This window comes from Echiichthys vipera (genome assembly GCF_963691815.1).
Source record: "Echiichthys vipera genome assembly, chromosome: 6".
Classification (NCBI taxonomy): Eukaryota; Metazoa; Chordata; class Actinopteri; order Perciformes; family Trachinidae; genus Echiichthys; species Echiichthys vipera.
The window spans coordinates 8,073,995-8,094,818 of NC_139831.1; the positions used below are offsets into that span (position 1 = coordinate 8,073,995).

The following is a 20,824-nucleotide window of genomic DNA, read 5'->3' on the forward strand; positions in this document are numbered from 1 at the left end:
AAGGAGAGAGCACATTATAATTTTATGGTGTCAATTAAAATATAACTTTTACAGTAAAGATCTAAAACAATATAAACAGAAGAGGAGGTTAATGAAGAGAGCCTCAGCAGTGAAGTTACGGACGGATGGTTTTATTTACGGTCAAAAATAATTCAGCCTCAGCTATCTTTTATCCACTTACTCACTTTTTTATTATCATACGAACCAATTCATAAATCTTTCTAGTAGGAAGAATAGGTAGTGGTGAAAAGGTTTGTAGTGGTGCATCCCTGAGCGCTAAAAAAAAAAACAAGACAACCTCGGCTGTCTCTCAGGAGCCACTGAAGCAGAGAGAAGTATACAAGAATTTAAGACAAAACCTTCACAGGTTCAATCCCATTTCATCGGCTGGCTTGTAAAAGAGTGATGCTAATGTGTAAGGACAGCTGCTGGGGATGGAGGTGTTAGTGTCTTTGGCCCTGGAAACTGTGAGGAAATAGTTGCAGACAAAGGCAGAGAGTGGCACCCCCCTGCACGGTGCACAATGGAGCTGCGCGACCAGAATAAGAATGGGACTATGAATACGGTTGTGAAAGGAGATGTACGATGAGGTGGCTGAGGAGACAGAGGTAGCTGTGGGATTAGTGAAAAGGGATGGGAACAGAAAACAAGTGCCACTTAATAACACGGAACAAGTTGGAACCGTAACTTTGTCAAATAGTTATATATATTATATATAATTAATATATAAAAACGTCAAACTCGTGTGTCTACGCTGCTGGAAACTTACAACAAGAAGGACATAGACATGTTCCAGTACTATTTTTTCCTTCCCTATACAGATTCCTGAAATTGATTATTGGCCAAATGAGTATCGATCCGATACGCTAAAAAAATAAACATATACAGTATACATCTAACCCTGTATGGAAGTGATATAATTGCTATCAATGCTGTACGTCCTGGCTCAGGTTAAACCCTTAAAATGTGAACAAATACATGCAGAGAAATTAAAGAACATATATAAATTATTGTAAGTAAAAGTAAATATTATTTTGGCCTTTTGTGCCTTTATTCAGACAGTAAAGCTGGAGGTCGACAGGAAATTGGAGAGAGAGAGAGAAAGGGAGAGGCTCAGGTCAGTCGGACTTTTAGCCTCTGAACAAAGAGCCACCAGACGCAGAGTATCAGAGGCCTTTCTGATTCTGGTGTTGTATCTCCACAACTCTGGAAGGAGTCATGGCGGAGGAAGAGCAAGAAACAGCCCAAAGCGTGGCGTTATAATAACCTTGGAGCCACACAGACAGGCTTAGATTTTTACAGTACAGTTGCCTTGACGATAAAAAACTGTGTAGAACTACGTTTTTAACACACAGGAAGCTGATCAGGAAGCATTAAGGGAATCGATTAAGACTCAGACCGCTAAGCTGCATCAATATCAATGAAACCTTATCAATTCCCCTCACTACTATCAAAGTGAAAATAGGGAAGGAGCAGGTTGAGAGCTGTGTGCAGGAGGTCAGCTGATAACATGAAGCTCTGCTCCTGTAATAAAGTTAACACTGCGGAGGACTCGGAGCGAACAGATGGAAGATATTTTACCTGTCCCAGGACGGGGCCCAGGGGGGGTCCAGGGGCTGCTTGTCCTGACCTCACTATAGTCCGGATTACGTGGTTGACATCTAATTTCTTCACAGCCTTGGCTGCCTTTGAGATCTTTGACATTCTGCCTTAAATCTGCCTCCGAGTCAACTGAGAATCCATCCACTGAGAAGAGAAGAAAAACAAACAAATTAGCTTTTCATGAATACACAAGTGCAACAAATCATTTACACGCCGGGCTCATTAAAACATCATACACTCAAATCGATACAGACACCCCACAGGCGAAACCTGTGCCTTTCCACACGGCAACAGGCGAGTAATTAAAAAAATCTTTGCCTTCGATCGGCTCAGCGAGAGCCACTTTCATGGAGGTGTTTGCAGTGTGGATCAGCAGTGGATGCTCGCCACGTCGAGGCTTCTCTCCCAAAAAAATCACGGGGCGCATGCCAAAACGCCTCCATCTCCTCACCTCTGTTTCAGATGTGACACCACTAATCTGCCTGTGCTGCAGCAGAGCTCCCCCTGCACCAGTAGAGGTCAAACGCAGAGGGCAGAGGAGGGATAAGTAACAATACTAATACACGGAGGAGGGGTGGAAGTGGCATCCCCACATTTAAACGCAAAGAGGGGTCAGCTTTTTCATTCCACCTTAAAATGCATTTGCCAAATTAGGAGTCAATTAGTTTAGTGGGGAGAATGGCCTGAACTCGCCAGCTTTACTCTGGGGAGGCAGAGGCACATAAAAGCAACCCTATAATCCTCTGCTGGAATAAAAGTGATACTGACACAGCTGTAAAAAAAAGAAAAGATCAATGACTGGAGGCAAGGGACAAATACACGTTTTAAGGTTGAGCCTCGTGATTCAAGGGAACCCTGCATTCAATAAAAAATAAGTACTTGACGGGAGGGAAGAGGTCCAGCGATGATTCATTGTAGGCAACAGAGGGTATCCAATTAGATCAACAGAAGAGACGGTACCGAAAGATATATGGGACCTCACGCTGCTTTAGAGCAACAAACGGGGGAGTAACTGCTCCCAAGAAAAGTTGTGATTCTATCCGCGCTGCTGATTATCCAGCAGCCGTTAAAGCGCAGCCAACATGAAGCAATATTTAGGGCATTAAGGTGATACGCATACTGCAGAAAGAGTCCCAAATAGAATCCATTTAGTGTGAATTCAATAGCTGTCTTTAGAATGTAAGTCTCATCCGCGGCTGAATTTCAGAGGTCAATTTCACGCTACTCACCTAATGTGTTCAGGTGCTTCATTGTAGAAAAAGTCGTGCCGCAGTTCAGATCAATTTTGGAGTCAGTTAGAAAATGCCGAATCCACTTTGCATTAAATCTCAAGTGAGAAACCCCACTTCTATTATCAAACAATGGACAGATAAGACTCATGAATCGTTTACTGGCAAGCTGCAGAAAAATAACTAATACAGCACTTTTAAGGGCGCTACGAAAAATATCAACCAATAAAATGACATACTGTACGTCCAGAGAGACGAGGCTTAACTGGAGTTTTGCGACTGCGAGAGAAAAACAATTAGGGCGAGCATCAAATGTTGGGTTTAATTCCAATTTGGGGCAAAGGGAATAACGGTTGTGCGAGTGGGGGAATGACAACGTCATGCTTTAATGCGCCGCAACTCCAATCTCTGCTGGAGTATGAATAATAAAACCTCCGTTCTCGGGCAAAATGAAATCACTCATCACAAGGGCAAGCAGGGAACGCTGGAGAAGAATTGACCTACATAAGGCTCCACAACCGCGCCGACGGTACGTTTCACGCAGCTGAATTTACATTAGAGTCATGGAATAAAGAAGCATTAACTGTGCAGCGGCAGGAAACATGGTTCAAGGCTGCACAATAAGCCTCAATCAGAGCTGGGTGAACGTTTTGCTGTGAATAATCAAATCAAAGCCGCAGTAATTTGAAAGGAACAGACACAAATTTGAGCTGCTCTTTAGGGCTGAATGTTACATTCCTACAGCAATTACTGTCAACAGTGTCGTCAATAACACGCAGTACACAGAAAGAGCAATTTGTATTTGGGATGTGTGGAGTTGTGGCGTAAAAAGCATTTTCTTCAAACATGCTGGATAATGCCACAGAGCCAGCGCTTACGTTACAGCCTAATGAGGAGGAGGAGGAGGAGGAGGAGGAGGAGAAAAAACACTACATATGTTGGACCAGAACTGTTGTTGCACCCCACGGTGTCCTGACATTTTCAGTTTATGCATTTCTTGTCCTTGCAATTATTCCATTAGTGTTTGGCATCAAGTCTCTGGTGTCATTCCGGTTAATAAATCACCACCAGTCCAAAACTCCAAATCCGAGCAGATCTGTCGAGGATATCTCTCCAGCTGCCTGTCAGGAAAAAGTACCCGGGATGGAAACACAACATCTTTGACGGAGGTAAACATGTCAATAAAACTGAGCACACGGGGGAAAAGCTGGGGGGGAAAAAAACATCCCACCTGTCATTATAATGTGCAGCAGTCCGCATAAACTGTTGTGAAAGGATCATCGGAAATAAGACGCCTCAAAAAACTCATTACATCTTTAATCACCTGTTCGTTATAAAACGTGTGAAATTTCATTCAGGTTTTCATGCAACTGTAAACGGCAGCTTCTGCGGCATGTTTCAGCGTAATCACCACCGACCGCACTTCAAGGATGAAGCTGACTTTGATTAAAGAAATGAGTCACTTTGCTATTAAAAGATGGGCCTTTAACTGCACTGGTGGAGCCCACTGCTGTTTTGTTGTTTAGGCTATTAGACTCTCTTTGGTCTCATTAAAGGAGACCAGTCAAACAGTCGCCAACATCAATGGATTCCCTTAATCAGTTATTTATTTACAGTTCAAGTTACAGATTTGATCTCCTTTGAAACAGCACGGTAGAAAAATGGAAGAAACGTCCTTCCCCCAGACCGTCTTCGATATAAATTACACTTTCAGCATGGAGGAAATCATGTCTTCTTCTTCTTCTCTTTTTATATTTCATATCTTTTTACTGCAGTGTGATGAAATATAAGCTGAATACTAATTGATTTCTCAGCGGGTTCAGGCTTTGTACCTGCAACAGCACAGAATATAATTGGGTTCAATAAGCTCCGATACACGTCGACTGTTTTCTTATCTTCATCCGCTAAATTAAAAGAGAATTGGTGAATGAAATGAAGTCAAATAGTTTATTTTTAATAACAAATCTGTGCCGCCACATGAAATGAAGAATCGAAGATTAGAATCTCATCAAATTAACACTCTGAAAAAGATTAATTTGAGCACGAACGCAGCATTGAAGATTTTCCACATTTCACTTCTATCGGAGCACATGTGGTTGTTTTATCTTCAGCTTTTCCTTAAGTCCCCAATAAGTCTTTGAAGGACTGAGGGGACTCATGCCCACCAGACTACAGCAATAATAATAGTAATGCTGACTTGCCGATTAATTCAGTTATTTGCTGAATGTTAGCTTATCGATTATCACCAGAGTTATAACTATTTTGTACGTATCAGTTTTAGCCACGGAGTCTGCAGCTTGAGGGAAGGCAATGTCGGCTGGCCAGTTCCCCACTTAAGGCAATTCTTAACTTTCTTGCAAGCCTCTCAGCGGTTCCCTCCAAAGTCCCACCCTCTTCCCCCTGCCTGAAATCTGCTGCGTTTCTAGTGCCATGGGAAGTCCGAAGTTTCGGACCTCCAGTTAGGCAAAGTGCACTGGAATGCCTGTCAAAGTGGAACCTCCAACTATTCAAGGGAGATCGACCTACCATGAAGTTAGATAGTAGGAGGTTCCACTTTGACAGGCATTCAAGGGCACTTTGTCAAGCTGGAGGTCCAAAACTTCGGACTTCCCATGGCACTTGAACGCAGCAGGAGCAGCGCAAGTGAAATGGAGTGACGGATGACAGGCAGGAAGCTCTGCAAATAATTTTATGAGTTTCCTGGTGGATTTCTTGTACATGTTAGTGTGACATACGCTCATTAGGAGCATTTTAAGATTACAAAAGAAAAGTGTAAAAATGCCAGAAGGGTAAGAATTGCTTTAAGACAGAAATATGTCAACAACTACTGAGCAGTACCATAAAATCTTGTTTAAATATTCAGTGTTTAAATATTCAGTGTTTAAATATTCAGTGTTTACATGAACCCTAATAAAAGAATAATAACCCAATAAGAATAAAAGTGCCTCTGGTAACCATCTCAATTGGAAGAGACTGTCTTGATCCGTACAGGGGAGGTGTAAACTAAGTTTTCCTGATTCAATGGTCTGCCTCCACAGAGTCAGTCAGCTGTTCATCAGGCAGCTGGAAAAAACAGCGCTTAGAGACGGCACATTTCCACATCTCACTCTGTGAATTAAGGATTTATTTCAACCACACCAGAGGTTATGATTATTGGAACAGTGAAAAGTTTTAACGAGCTAATTAAGCTAGTGCCTTAACTTAAACTTGAATTCAGAAGGTGTATGGTTTTATTTTTAAGTGTAATAAGTGATGTAGAATATAACCTTACAGTTGGTGAGTTTCTTTTGTTTATTAATTACTGGGAATCCCCACTGGAAGTGAGACATGAGCTTTCGGTCATCATATCGCCGCTGCACATGCACCTGGGCGAACACATATCACCAATCGCCGGATGCTGGACTGACGGTGGCTGGTTGGAAAAAATTAACAGGTCGCCAAAACCCTGATGTAAACCTTTGATAACTTATAAAGCAATTCTTACTTACACTTACACTTTTCTCCTGAAAGCGTATGGCACACTAAATGTAAAAGAAATCAACCTGGTGTAGGATCTCAAACATATTAAATTCATATATGTTTCTGATAAAAGTCTGACCAATCATTATATTCGGTCCGAATAAAATTGTTTGCCAAGCTGAACGCCTCAATTGGTCGAAAGGCTTGAGAAGGCTTGAGCTGCAAGCCACTGAACTATCGACCACGTCTAAAAACCCTTATTCTCCTTCTATAGTCCATGTATCAACTTAATTTTCTCAAAGTTGTGGGGAAAAGCTTCTTCTGGTATATTTCTTGCAGTTCAGCGGCTTCACAGCGGGCAGAATGTCAGAAAAAGTCATATCTTAATTAAATACCTCGGGGCACGTAAAGTTAAACACACATCTTATCCGATCACTTTATTTATCTTCAGTGTAAACGAGTTTAGTTGGATTCTCATTGGGTTGAGGAAATATTGTCCATGTACCGCAGCTACAGCTTTTCCTCTTTCCTTAAAATTCCTCAAGAAACAGAAAGAAAAATTCAATTCTTGCTTCTGTTATTTTAAATAACATAAGTTCAGTTACACTTTTGGAAAGAGAAGGAAATACGCTCTGTTTTGCATTTTATACCCAACCTCAGAACTAATAATTCTCTATTTAGTATTTGTCTGAGCCCCTGCTCCACCATGACGCGCTGTGATGGTAGTGGGTGATAAAAATCCTCATTTTGTGCACCTGTGCAGCAGTGCTTTCCATTTTCCTAATTTACTTAGTGTCCTGCTGTTCTCCATGTGCGGCGATAACATCATATTTACAGCTGAGCCGATTGTTCAGCCTTAATTAAGATGATTTAGTCGATATAAGCGTCTATCCTACATTACGTTTAAGATGTGTGATCCGTCGCTTGATACATATTTCTTGTCCCGAATTTTGTGATAAGACCTGAAGTCTCATCACCCGATACACTCGTCCTTTATCTCCATCTCTTTAAAGAGATAAAACTTGTCAGAGCCCATTTCCCAAAAGAAACCACGATCAGGATTCTTTGAAATCAAAAGGAAAAGTGACAAACGGTTTTTATTCAACTCTTAGTGCGGCGGTCCATCTAGTGGTGGCATTCACCTTTACATTTGACTTTTATCTGAGAGGTTAATTCACAATAAGAACGCGGTACACTTCAGCGACACGTGTGTGTGACTTCGGAGACGGCCTGTGTCACCGCTACAGGAACCTGCCGCCAAATAAAGATAAACGACCCCGGACACGAGCAGAAGTCCCTGGACGCAGGTATAGAAAAAAGTATAATAGCAATTTCATGTTTCTGCACCTCTTTGCAGAAAAGTTTGAACGCCATTAGAGACACAATAACTGACTGGAGTCCTTGAATACGAGATGACCCATTTCTGTTGACAGCACAATAAACAGCACAGGAAGGACCTTCACAGGCAGCGGGGGGAACTCTGGCGTGCAGTATTTGTTTTGTTTAGACGGCACCGCGTTATGAATTAGGAGCTGCAGATTAACTGTAATCGATGAACGTAATGCAGCGACCAAACAGAACAAATCTGCTGGGCTGTGATGATTCAGTGAGTCACATGGGACGCTCTCGATAAGATTAAAAGATATCGTGAGATGTAAAGTTACAGAGCGCCGGTCATATGCCAATGCTGTTCCACCGCATTAGTATTCAGCCCGTCAAACTCCGGCCTGGAGCTATTGATCGCTGAATGCCAAGTGCTAAAGGCCAGTCAAATAAAACGAAGAACTCGAGAAGAGTCTGAATGATCCCAAAAGAGCGAAAAGAGGAACTTGCATGACCAGATTTAACCCGGCCCCGAATCCACAGGTCTGCGAGCTCTGAGCCGATCTGTGCATTACGAGACTGAACACCTCGACGTCTCCAACACCATCTAGAATAAACAAATGTTACCTGAAACGGTTTAATGTAACACCCGATTTAATTAGTCTGTAACAACAACATAAGTGTCAAGAACCGCTTCACATTAAATTGTCAGCATGCAATTACCTTGGGGGTAAAAATGTATTCTGATGAAGTTATTACCACTTTATATTCATATTTCACATTTAAGCTGATGCTCTTTCGCTGCAGAGACATTTAATTTGTGCCAAAAATATTAATCAAAGCTGGAGGGTGAACATTTTTAGTGTTCAGCAAGTTTTACAGTCCAAAACATCATTATACAATGCCTCGTTTCACTTCTCACATCAGAGCTGCAAAGACTATTTGATTAGTTGTCAAGAGATACTTTAAATCGTCCACTACTTTGATAATTGATGAGTCGTTTTTATTTTTTTTAAAAAGAGTGAAATTTCTCTGATTACGGCTTCTTAAATGTGAACATTTTCTGGTTTCTTTCCTCCCGTGACAGTAAAATGAATATCTTTGACTTGAGGACAAAACCGGACATTTAAAAGACTTTAGGATTCAAGATTCAAGATTCAAGATTCAAGAAGCTTTAATTATCCCGAGGGAAATTATTGTGCAACAGTTTCAATACGAAGGCGGAAAAGGATCAGAGTAACAATAAGCATAAACATAAATCAAATCAAAATAAAGCTAACGTAAAATAAATCAAGCAATGAACTAAGTGTGACAGAGTGCAACAGACGTCATGGTTAAGCGTAGGTTTATACAATATACAACAATACGCAGCGTGCAGTTTAGCAGCAGATTGAAATAAAATAAGTACAAACTAAATAAGTGAGAAGGAGCGATAAGTTATAAGTGTTAAAAATGATAAAAATGTAGCAGCATGTCCTACAGAACTAAGTGACAGTATGGCACAGTGGAGTGTAGCAGCATTTCGTACTTAAGTAAGTGACAGTAAACCACAGTGAAATGTAGCAGCATGTCCTAAAGCACAGTAAGTGTATCAGCAGATAGTTACAGTAAACAATTAATAAATAAACAAAGTAATGTAGTGGTGATATAAAGAGACAGAGACAGAGACAGGAAACACTGATGATGATGATGACCAAACAGATCGTCATGTAATCAATGAAATGATCTGTTGCAGCCTGTTTTCCTTCAAAAGTATTACCAAAGCAATGAAATTGAATCTGTCTTGAACTATAACTTTATAAGTACAGCACAATGTTAAACACAATGACAATAAAAGAAAATAACACAAACGTTGTGACTGCTAAAGCTGTGATCTAATGCTTGATTGCTTGTGGGACAGTTTTTTTCTGCTTGAGAGAAAGTGACTTTTATCTGCCTCTGTTGTTGTCTAATATTACCTGGGCAATGACGAGGTGCCCTTGAGCAAGGCCCTTAACCTCAAAGTGATCCACCAGAGCAGAATGTGAGTCCTCATGCTACAAAATGAAAGCCTCTTCTGCATTTCTTTAGTGACTGATCTGTGAGTTATTTTGGGGAATTATAAATGAATTGTTTAAAATGTTTGAAAAAAGTGAAACCTACCTGTCACAATTTCCCAGATCTCAAGATGTTGTCTTCAACTCTTTTGTTTCAGCCCAGAACCCAAAGATGTTCAAATATCTGTAATGTAAGAGGGAAGAAAACAGCATCAAATCCTCACATTCAGAAAGCTGGAAACATCAAATGTTGCCGTTTTTGCTTGAAAACTGACAATAAAGGTTGGAAAGGGTTTTCCTGCACAGAGCCCTGACTACTTCCTCATCCAGCACCTCTGGTATAAACTCCAGCGCCAACTGTGAGCCGGTCACATGTGTGTAATGTTTGGAAGGTCCGTACACTCGTAATGCTGCAAAATGAAGCCAATGCGGAAGTGCCAAAAACTGCAAGCTGCAAACTTGAATGACCACTTGAGGTCAGTTCCCACAGACCCTCATGTTAAAATGCGAAACTTTACAGCAGAAGTAAACGTGTTAACAGCCTGGTACTAAAGCGGTCTTTGGTCTCTACGGCGAATTTCCCTGTTTGTGAGAACTGTACAGGGGGTGAATATATATTTAACTCACCCTTTTACATTATATCAAGGCTTAATGTTACGCGTAATGAAGGACGCGGCTGCTTTGAGTGACGGGTGAACCCCACCTTTCCTCAGCTCCACCTCTCCTCTCATTTTTTTTTTTGATAAGCCAGGAGACAGGCGGTGTCAGGCAAGATGACGACGGCCGGGGTTGCCCACACTGAGCTTCACACTTGCTCTACAGAAAGCTGTGGCTGACGTGACAGAGGCTACCACAGTGTTTTACACCGTGTCTATGATTATAATCAGTTAACTTGTCTTCCAGTTGTCAAGCAGGCACCGTGCAAGACGGTTAATGAGGGCGGCAGCCATTCGCCCTCTGCACCGTTTTAGTGCTGAAGCAGCTGATGCCTTCCCATCACTGCAGCCTGGATTCAAACCAGGACCTTGTACTTGAATAGTGATGACTCCCAATCTAAACTCCCTGCATGTATTATCTGAGCCTGCCTGTGATCAAATCCCAGAGAGGCTGTTTTCTTTACCGGCTCTCCTGAATAACATTCCCCTTACGCCCAAACAAACTGCCTGTACTTGAAATAAATCTGAAAAGGCAACAAAACACAACAAAGACACCTCAGCAGATGCAGAGATTGAGAAGGAACCTGAGATATACAAAAAAAGGGAAAACAGCAGCACTCTGTTCAGATCATCTTCTGATATATTTTGCGTGTGCGTGCGTGCGTGCGTGCGTGCGTGCGTGCGTGCGTGCGTGTGTGTGTGTGTGTTAATGGCAAAATGTGGTCCAGGATGCAGTGGGTACTAAGAGGAAGTCTGAGTACTTTGACAGTTATATGTCTGTCTGCGGACAGATTTTGTCACCGTGATAAGATCATGGCATGAAATAAAGGCCAATTGTAAAGTCTGGTCTGAGCAAGGGCACCTTTACGCCCCCGGTACAATTTGGCGTTGCGGCCAGTGTGATGTTCTGTAGTCGTCTTTTTCCACCCTTGAATCTGAGCAAAAAGCACATGAAAAGAGACTAGTGACAGGATATGTTCAATGTTGTTAAAGATGCATTGTTAATGATGCATTTAATTATATATTTATATATTTATATATATATATATATGTATATATATATATGCAGTAACAATTTCATGTACGATGGTTTGCAGTCTAAAAACATGGTTGAATTTTCCTTTTACGGTAAAAGTATTATTTCTAAGATAATAAACTTAAAATCGTTTTTTAAACTTCAGAATATTCCCTGTTGTTAAAAGCATACTATGCTCTTTAAATACATATTTAATGAAAAAAAATATATCAGCATAATTCCTTGCCATTCCTGAGATGTTTTTAAAGTGATGTAATGGTAGATATCTAGAATAAATATGAGGTATCTCTGGTACAATTTGGCGTTGCGGCTTGTGTGATGGTCTGATTCTGAGCATAAAGCACATGAAAATAACAGACTAGTGTGTCATTAGACGCTCTTCTGATTCACAACAGGATATGTTGAATGTGAAGCCTGGATACATGACTTAAAAGCCTGGATGTGCAAAAAAAAAAAAAAAAGGAGCAAAAAGCAATTTCCATTGCTCACAACATCATTAAACTTCTTTATGTTGAGGCTGATTTTCAGCATCAACACATAAACAAGCAATGCAAGGAGAGGAAGAAAAGCATCGCAGTCACAGATTTAGATGATCACACGCACACACAGACACACACACACACACGCACGCACACAGTGAGAGGCATCATCTCTAGGCAACGTGGACACACAAGGCTGTGACATTATAAAATCCAGCCTTCAGAACTACAGCTCAGAAACAGTAAGCCAACTGTGACTGCAGCCAGAACGTGACAGTAAACTCTCTGAACTCTGGAGCCATCTGCCCGCCCTGGGCCTGGGCTCCTGCTACAGCTGGACATTATATCCACAATACTGGGGAGGTATGATTTCAACCGTGCGGGTGGGTGGGTGGTTAAATTGGTAGAGACACGGTCTGCGGTTGAACATGAATCGCTCCAGAATACAAAGACATAAAAATCCAGAAATCTGCGTGAAGCGAAAAGTCAGAGCTCAAACGGTTCTTTTAAACACTGAAACACGAGATGGGAAATCTTTTGTCACTGATGTTCTCTCAAATATTTAAACCACTCAGGCATTTACCACGCAGAGCACACTGGTGCTTTCAACCGAAAAAATGGAGCTACACAAGATTAAGTTTATTTTCCTGACTGTGCTCCGATCTCTGTGCCAAGCGTTTTTTTCAACGCTGCGAGGGGAAAACACACCCGTCCACTGAACTCCTCACTACTCACAGACAAACAGCCTTTATGAGGAGTCCCAGGCAAAGACACAGGTGAAACACTGCTATAGAAATACAAAACAAAGCAGCTTGCACACTCCAGAGCTTCAAAGTCTCCTTGTTTATTACACGTACTTAGGTGTAAATAAGCCCTGCAGTGTGGGAGATGTTTATCTTTTTATTTCACGCCTGCATGCTTCCACTTTTTTTCTGACATGTTTCTGGGATTCCCGCAGGAGGATGGGTCGCGATTTCATTTTTCGTCAGGAGACAAATCGCTATAATGCAGCTCAAATGAGACTACATGCTATTATCTTATACTGAACATAATGCTAGTCATTCTATTTAATTTTTTTTTATTCTCTTGGGATTGGGGTTGTGGGAGGCGGATGGGACAGGAGTGAAAATCCACTCTTCGGACCAGAAGGCTCGTACCACCACATTTAAAAATCCTCTCTTTTTTTTACTCCTCCAGATTCCAGGCTCGTCCAGCTGGGAGGAGGCCTCGGGTAAGACCCAGGACCAGGTGGAGAGTTTATATCTCCACACTGGCCTGGGAACGCCTCGGGATCCCCCAGTTAGAGCTGGTTAATGTGGCCCAGGAAAGGGAAGTTCCCCTGCTAAAGCTGCTGCCCCCGTGACCTGACCCCGGATAAGCGGATGAAGATGAGATGAGGTGAGATATAAAATTAAATAGATCGATTGTATTCCTACTGTCTTCTTTATCACTTGTGAAAGTTAAAGTTTGTTCTAGTCAGAAAAGTTAGTTATATGGTAAGGATGTCCTCTTACCTTTTCTTAGACAGCTGTACTCGAGCCTTCCTCAGAGCTGCTGTTTTCATAAATCACGTCATACCCGGAAGAAAACAGCAGCTTTGAGGAAGGCTGGAATACAGCCGAAACTGTCAGCTAAGAAAAGGTAAGAGGACATCCTTACTATATAACTAACTTGTCTGACTAGAAGAAACTTTAACTTTCAAAAGTGATAAAATTAAATTTTCGCAGTTACTGCTTCAGGTTGTTGTTACTTCATAGATGTCAGTTGTGCTCTCCCTTTAGTTGTTTTGTCTATTCACTAAATGTGTCTTTTTAAAAGGTCCAGCCTATTCTTTTTGATGCTTTATTCATTCATCTTCAACCGCTTGTCCCTGTCGGGGTCACGGGGGGCTGGAGCTACGATCCCAGCTGACATCGGGCGTGAAGCGGGGTACACCCTGGACAGGACAGGGCACATAGAGACGCACAGAGACAGACAACCATTCACACCTATGGGCGATTTAGAGTCATCAATTTGATGCTTTTAATGTTAAATCTTGAATCTTGAAAGTGTTATTATTGATTTTAAAAAGTATCATTCACACCTTTAGGTTTCCCCCCCCACACGTGTCCTGTTCACTGGAGTCAAACTTCCCTGGCACGTCTTCAGCTTGAACAAATGCAGCAGCAGGCTCACATAATTCCTATTTTAGCGTCGCTGCATTCATCTGCTGCCAGTGAAGTTCAGGATTGATTTTAAGATCATTTTTATTACTTACAAGGCACCACATGGCCTCGCTCCTGTAAACATTTCCAAGCTGGTACTTTGAGCAGTCGCTTGGGTCGTCCAATGAAAACCTGTTGGCTCTACAGCGTGCCAAACACAAAACCAAAACTGTCCTTGCACCCTGACTCTGGGAACAATCTCCCCCTTCACATTAGATATAGATATTATTATAGTTACTGGAAGTGTGTCTGTCTCTGTCTCTCTCTGTCCATCTGTACGTCCTTTTTATCTTTCTCTCTCCTTCTCTTCCTCTCTCCGGTGCAGACAGATGTCCGTCCTCCACAGAGCTGGGTCTGTCTGACGTTCCTGTCTGTTATAGGGACGGTTTTTGTTGCCACCGTACTCTACGGGGGAATTGTTGGGTCTCTGTAAATCATAAATAAGTCAGAGTGTGGTCTTTACCTAGTTTGTAAAGTGTCCTGAGAGAACTTTTGTTATGATTTGGCACTGTAAATAAAATTGAATTGAATTAGATCAGCTGACTTGTCAAAGAAACATCTAAAAACCCACTTTTTAAAAGAACACTTTTCTATCATTTGTATTAAAATAAAAACAGTTCAGTTTTATAAGATGGAAGAAGAAAAAAACCAGTGCTCATCGAGTAAACAAATCAAATCTAATACACGGAGAAGCCTTTGTTTCCCCGTCGGTGCAGCAGAAGATAATATATTTATTTATAACATTAAAAATTGATGTCAAAAGACGGCGAGGTTACTCTGGGAATGTTTATTAAGAGATTTCACTGAGATAATCTGCTGCTAAAAGGCTGTGCAGTTGTTCTTTGATCAGATTTTATCAGCCTGGGAACACAAGCACACGAGCCGACAACGAAGATTTGACTCAAATAAATATTGATAAATCCTGATTAGTGCACGCATGTAGACGACAGATGAGGCTCAGCCACAAAAAAAAACATAAATGCAAAGACATCTCAAAGAAATGAGCAAAACTGTTCAAAATTTGGCAGGTTTTTCATGTAGGACCTGTTTTGCTCTGCTTGTAGTAGGAGGATCCGCGGGAGCCAGAACTGTCCGCGGGGGCTTTTACTCGTACAGTGTAAGCACATAAACCTCGAGCTTCATCTTAACATCACAGATTTAAACAACAATATTGCAACATCCTACAGTCTGTGCCCAGTTCTAGGCTGATATACAGATAGATTTGTCATTTGGGACGCTAAGCAAGTGTGAAGCCTTTGAGGGGCTGTCGCCACGACAACAGAAAGTTTGTTGCATTTTCAAAACCACGCTTCAAGTTAGAGTCTAAAATTAAACACCACAATAAAAGTGTTAAATAAATATTAAATTAAGCACAGCAATTTTGTGTCTCATGTCTTATTTTCTTTATAAATTGTTGTTTTTTTATCCGATGCCAAAAAAACATTACAAAACATTACATCTACATTATATCGACAATCGTCCTATGGAAAATATGGTAAATACCAAAAGCCAATGTGAAAATTGCATGAATACCCCCTCACATGTTAATTTCCAATGGGGTGCTCGTAGAATATTTTGATACGAGAGTAACGGAGATGAGATAACCTTTGACCTTTTCCACATGGCGGCGCACAACCAAGAGTCGTGAATGTTGAGCATTGCACACGATAAAACGTTTTCTGCTGCTGTTAGCAGTCAGTTTTTGTAATTTCAATATCATGGGTTAACATTTTTTTTTAAAAATACCACTATTGTTTGATTTACGGACTCAGAGTAGATTCTAGCAGGTCAGGATCTGTGGGTCCACAACGATTCATTTCACTACGACAACAAAAGCACTTGAACACAACGCACTGGTGATTTCCAGTTCACGTGAAGGCAACATTAGATATCTTGTTTCTAGCGGCGTCTTTGGTGGTAAGATGTAATTGCAGACGAGCCTGTCCTTTCAGAGCCCTCCCTCGTCACGTTCACGGTTATTTATTTATTTTTTACTCTTCTGTAAACTTTATTGAAACAAATTCACCTCTCTACTTCCGGTCCATCCCCTGTATGTTACCCTCTTGAATCCACACACACACACACACACACACACACACGTCGCTATTATACGTCTTACCTTAATACAAGACTGAAATTAGAAGTTCACGATTTCATAATTCCCAAAAAGGAGAAGACCTCAGTGTTCTATAGGCACTAATACGCAAAACCACGATGCCGAAGACTTGAAAGAAGATTTTCAGAGCCAGAGTTACAGAGTAACGCTACCAAAAAGCCTTTTTTTGACAACCGTGCTTAAGATGCATGCTGCATTCATGTCATGATGTAGTAAATTAATCATGGAATGATTATTGATTGAATTACGCAGCAAGTAATTATCACGCAGAAACTCCATTTGTGAGATATCGTGACAGTCCAAAGTGAGAATAGGTTAGGCCTGTTAGTGTGTGTGTGTGTGTGTGTGTGTGTGTGTGTGTGTGTGTGTAAGTAAGAGACAGTAAATCTTCACCCTCGTTTAACCTCAGGTGGACAAAGCCGGGGCTGTTTGTTTTGTTTCGCAGAGCTAAACTAAAACGACAGAGAAAGGGATCGTTGCCATAGTTCCGCATAACCTGGTGATTCAGTGAGGTAGAAATAAATGTGTGGGCAGGTCACCTCTGGACACGGAGTGGGGTTGTTTACCTACTTCTCCTCCAGTAAACTGGACAAACATTCACTAACTCTTTGATTTCATCGCTGCAGATCATCACTCGGCAACAAAGTAATATAACTGTCTGCAATGACTAACTTTAGTCACTGCAGGAGGTTTCCAGGTCGGTTAATGTAAAACAGGCGAAATCAGGACAGATAGGGGTGGGATTTGTATTTACCGCCAGTCAAAGCCAGCACTTTGTTTTCACTGAAATGGGGCGTGGCCTTGTGTGTTACTGTCATCTATGGAGGGAATGTCGCCAAAGACACAAATATCAGTGCTTTCATTAGTGGGTCATATGATCGATCACCATTGCCTACTAATGTCCTATGCTTGTTTTTTGCGTGAATCTTGTTTCTTTAAATATATTTGACAAGTGAATGTACATTTGAACCGCTCATAATAAATATTAAACAAATAATAATAATAATAAATATTAAATAAATTATAAATATTCAATAAATAATAATAATAAATATCCGCGACCGACCCCGGATAAGCAGTTGAAGATGAGATGAGATAATAATATTAAAGATGAAACAAATAATAAATATTAAACTAATAATATAAATAGTAATAATACATATAAAATGAATTATAATAGTAAATATTAAATAGATAATAATAATAAATGTAAACTGAATAATAATAATAATAAATAATAAATAAATAATAATAATGAAATAATAACAATTATAATAAATATGAAATAATAACAATTATAATAAATATGAAATAATACCAATAATAATAATAAATATAAAATGAATAATACATATGAAATAATAATACATATAAAATTAATTATAATAATAAATATTAAATAAATAATAATAATCAATGTAAAATGAATATTAATAATAATAAATAAATAATAATAATACATATGAAATAATAACAATTATAATAAATACGAAATAATAACAATAATAATAATAAATATAAATTAATAATACATATGAAATAATAATAATACATATAAAATGAATAATAATAATAATACATATAAAATGAATAATAAATATGAAATAATAATAATAATAAATATAAAATAATAATAATAATAAATATATAATTAATAATAAATATGAACTTATAATAATAATACATAAATAAAAACAATCCAAATGAATAAAACAATAGCTTCCAGGTTAGGTCTGAACACCAGGGACGACTGTCTGAGACTTTTCCCTTCTGAGGAACAAAACCACGCCATGAATCACAATCATAACACTGATACAATGCATGAGCAGCTTAATCTCAGCTTTAACATGTGAATTAAACCCAGACACGTCTTTTAAATTACGCGTGACGCACAGCTGCAACATTTCGTGTCCACAGTCACATTGAGCAGAAGGCGCAGCAGCCTTTAACGTCCCCGCATTAACACTCAGAGGAGAAAAACACCTTTAAACCATTAAAACCAGACACAGAAGCCTTGTTATTCACTATGAATCAACACTGAGCAGTGTTTCCGTACCTGCCGCTCGTCCTGCACCTTCACGCCGTGAGCCGCATCCTTCAGGGCGCAGACATGTTGGATTACTGAACACGGCTGCGGGTTGGTGCTGCTGAAAACAACGCTGCCCCCTGCTGGGCTGGAGGAGCAGCTGCTACTGAGGCGGGTGGAGGTTGACACAGCAACTTTTAACATCTAAATTGATTTAGTGTTAAATTTAAACTCCTAATCTTGTGGTTTCAGTTTCCACAGTGTGGCTTTATTCTATCACACAGCTGACAAGACATAACCACACCATTCAGAAGCTGCTCTGGGAGTTTTTACTACCACGCCGTCCATGGATGGATTACCCAACGGGCCGACCGGGCACAGGCCCAGGGGTCCATTAAGTCAGGGGTCCATAAAATATTGCTGAAATGACAAAAGAAATGACTACAGGGATGCAAAACGAACATGAATCGATGTTTAATGACTGGAAATAGACTCAAAATAACCACAAAGAGACAAAAAATGACAACAAAGACACAAAATTACAGAAGCCCCTAAAGGTCACACAGTACATACATTTGATTTCCTCTGTTTTCCAGTGATGACGAGATCATTTTGATCCGCTTTCTCAAGATAACGAGAAAATTAATTTGATAGATAATGAATGAAACGTGATAGGCCTGAGATTTTCATCACTCCTGACACACGCCTCGTAAAGACTGTTGGTTATTTACTGTAATCTGTTTATTTATGTGCACATTGTAAAACTCCTCCGTGTACTGGTATTTAGGAATTTAATTGAATTGTCTTTATTGTCATTGTACCAGTACAACGAAATTTACAGTACAACCCCTTAAAGTGCAGAAATAATTTAACATTAAACACATCAAAAAGAAACGGCTTGACCTTTAAGAGACACATTTAAAACGACAAGCTTACACACGCACACACACACACACACTGTAGCAGCTTAAGGAGACAAAAACAAAAAACAGCAGATTGCAGAGACCCTGACCATCATGTACCATCATAGGTAAAGGTTTTTATGACTCTTTTTATGACTTTATGACTGCTGTTTTCTACTGAGCCCCTAAAGTCCAGAAAGGTTATATACTACATATATTATATTTCTTTATCTTGAACAAGTTACTATCTGTAAACAAGTGCACACAAGATAATGATAAGTTGTTTGCTTAAAATAATTATCTTCTTCACACAAGATAAAAATAATATTAGGCCTATCTTTGAGGACTTAAGGGGCTCCAGTGTTCTACGTTTATTACATGTTTAGCAGTAAGCCTGTGAATGTTCTCATTCGTCCAGGTCATCGTTATCCTCAAAGCAATTTCAGTCAAAAAACAACTGGACTGGTTGTTTGTCTAGGAAGACGTTTCACCTCTCATCCAAGAGGCTTCATCAGTTCATGTACGCATCTGACCAGGCTGGGACTGGTCCAACTAACTGGTGTGGAGATCCAGGTATTTAACCACTCACAAGGCCGATGATGTCACTGACACCCTTTGTGCTCCAAAAGCCCACGCCCGTCGTTAGGGTGACAGTTGGTTTCGACTTCGTTAGTGCTCTATTGAGTCTGAACGACAGTCGTTGGGGTCACCCGGGCCATGTGTGAACAGTTGTCCTTTGAGGTTAGATTGTTGAATCTCCTGGGAAGGGATGAAAGGGCGGCATTGTAAATTGGAGATAAGTGGTGTCTCAGACCCCCTCCTCTGTTTAGCAATGGTTTTTCCACTTTTACATAGATAGCTTCTTTTGTTTGTTTTGTTTGTTTAGCAGTAATTTAGCAGCTTAATTGTTAATTAAGAACCAACTTTGACCCTCAAATTCAGTGGGTTTGATCAACGTTTAGACAACTGAAATTAATGAGTAGCTGCGGGCAGTTTAACAGGTTTTTAAAGCAGACTAACGCTCACCTACCTGTTAACATTTTCCTCATGGGTTCATTTTGATATTTTGTTAACAAGCCGTCATCTCAGGGTTGTAATAGCATCAGATACGCTCAACCAGTTTCCTTCTGTAAATTAAAATGATTGGTTCAGGGATGTTGTTTTTTGGCTGCAGGAAGTTTAGTGAATACAAAATGAACTCATGTTACGCTGCGTGAAAATCTCCCCCCTGTGACCTGGACCTGAATAATCCCATAATTAACTTTGTTACTGCATGAACACTCAAAAGAGAAGGGTTATTACAAACCATTATCAAGACCTTTAAGTCTGGTTTTTCTATTAAAGTCATTATTTTATACGTTTCACAGTTCCCCTACAGATTTCCCCAGGCGGACAAACTTGTCAAACTAATCTGAAAATATGGTTTTTACTCAAATATTGCTTCAGAGCAGAGAAGCTTCTGGCTACATCTTATATACACACTGCTACAATATTTATCTTTTACAGGATCTAAACTCAATTCAATGCACAAAGCAAGAAATATAACCAAAACAACGTTGTATTAAAATAGTTTTATTTGAAATGCATTCAGGTTATTTACCATAACCGCTTCCTTTGAGAGTGGAACTGTCCACTTTGACAGATTTAGTGTGGGATATATTGTGTTTTATAAAGTTTTAGGCCAAATTAACATTTTAGCCGACAAACAAACACCGTACGAAAGTGCTCAAAGTGAAACAAAATGTTTTAGCAAAAA

The 20,824-nt window shown here is 40.0% G+C and overlaps 1 protein-coding gene across 1 annotated transcript in view; it reads right to left on the bottom strand.

Moving 5' to 3' along the window:
• mrpl11 (mitochondrial ribosomal protein L11) overlaps nt 1-18,257 on the bottom strand; it is a 51,906-nt gene extending 33,649 nt beyond the window's left edge. Inside the window, exons 1-3 of the mRNA XM_083914736.1 lie at nt 18,197-18,257; nt 9,756-9,833; nt 1,582-1,746 (exon numbers count right to left, since the gene is read on the bottom strand). Of these exons, the coding sequence (XP_083770862.1) occupies nt 1,582-1,704 (123 nt within the window). The 5' untranslated portion in view covers nt 1,705-1,746; nt 9,756-9,833; nt 18,197-18,257. The remainder of the gene's footprint in view (nt 1-1,581; nt 1,747-9,755; nt 9,834-18,196) is intronic.
• Between the last annotated feature and the right edge of the window lie 2,567 nt (nt 18,258-20,824).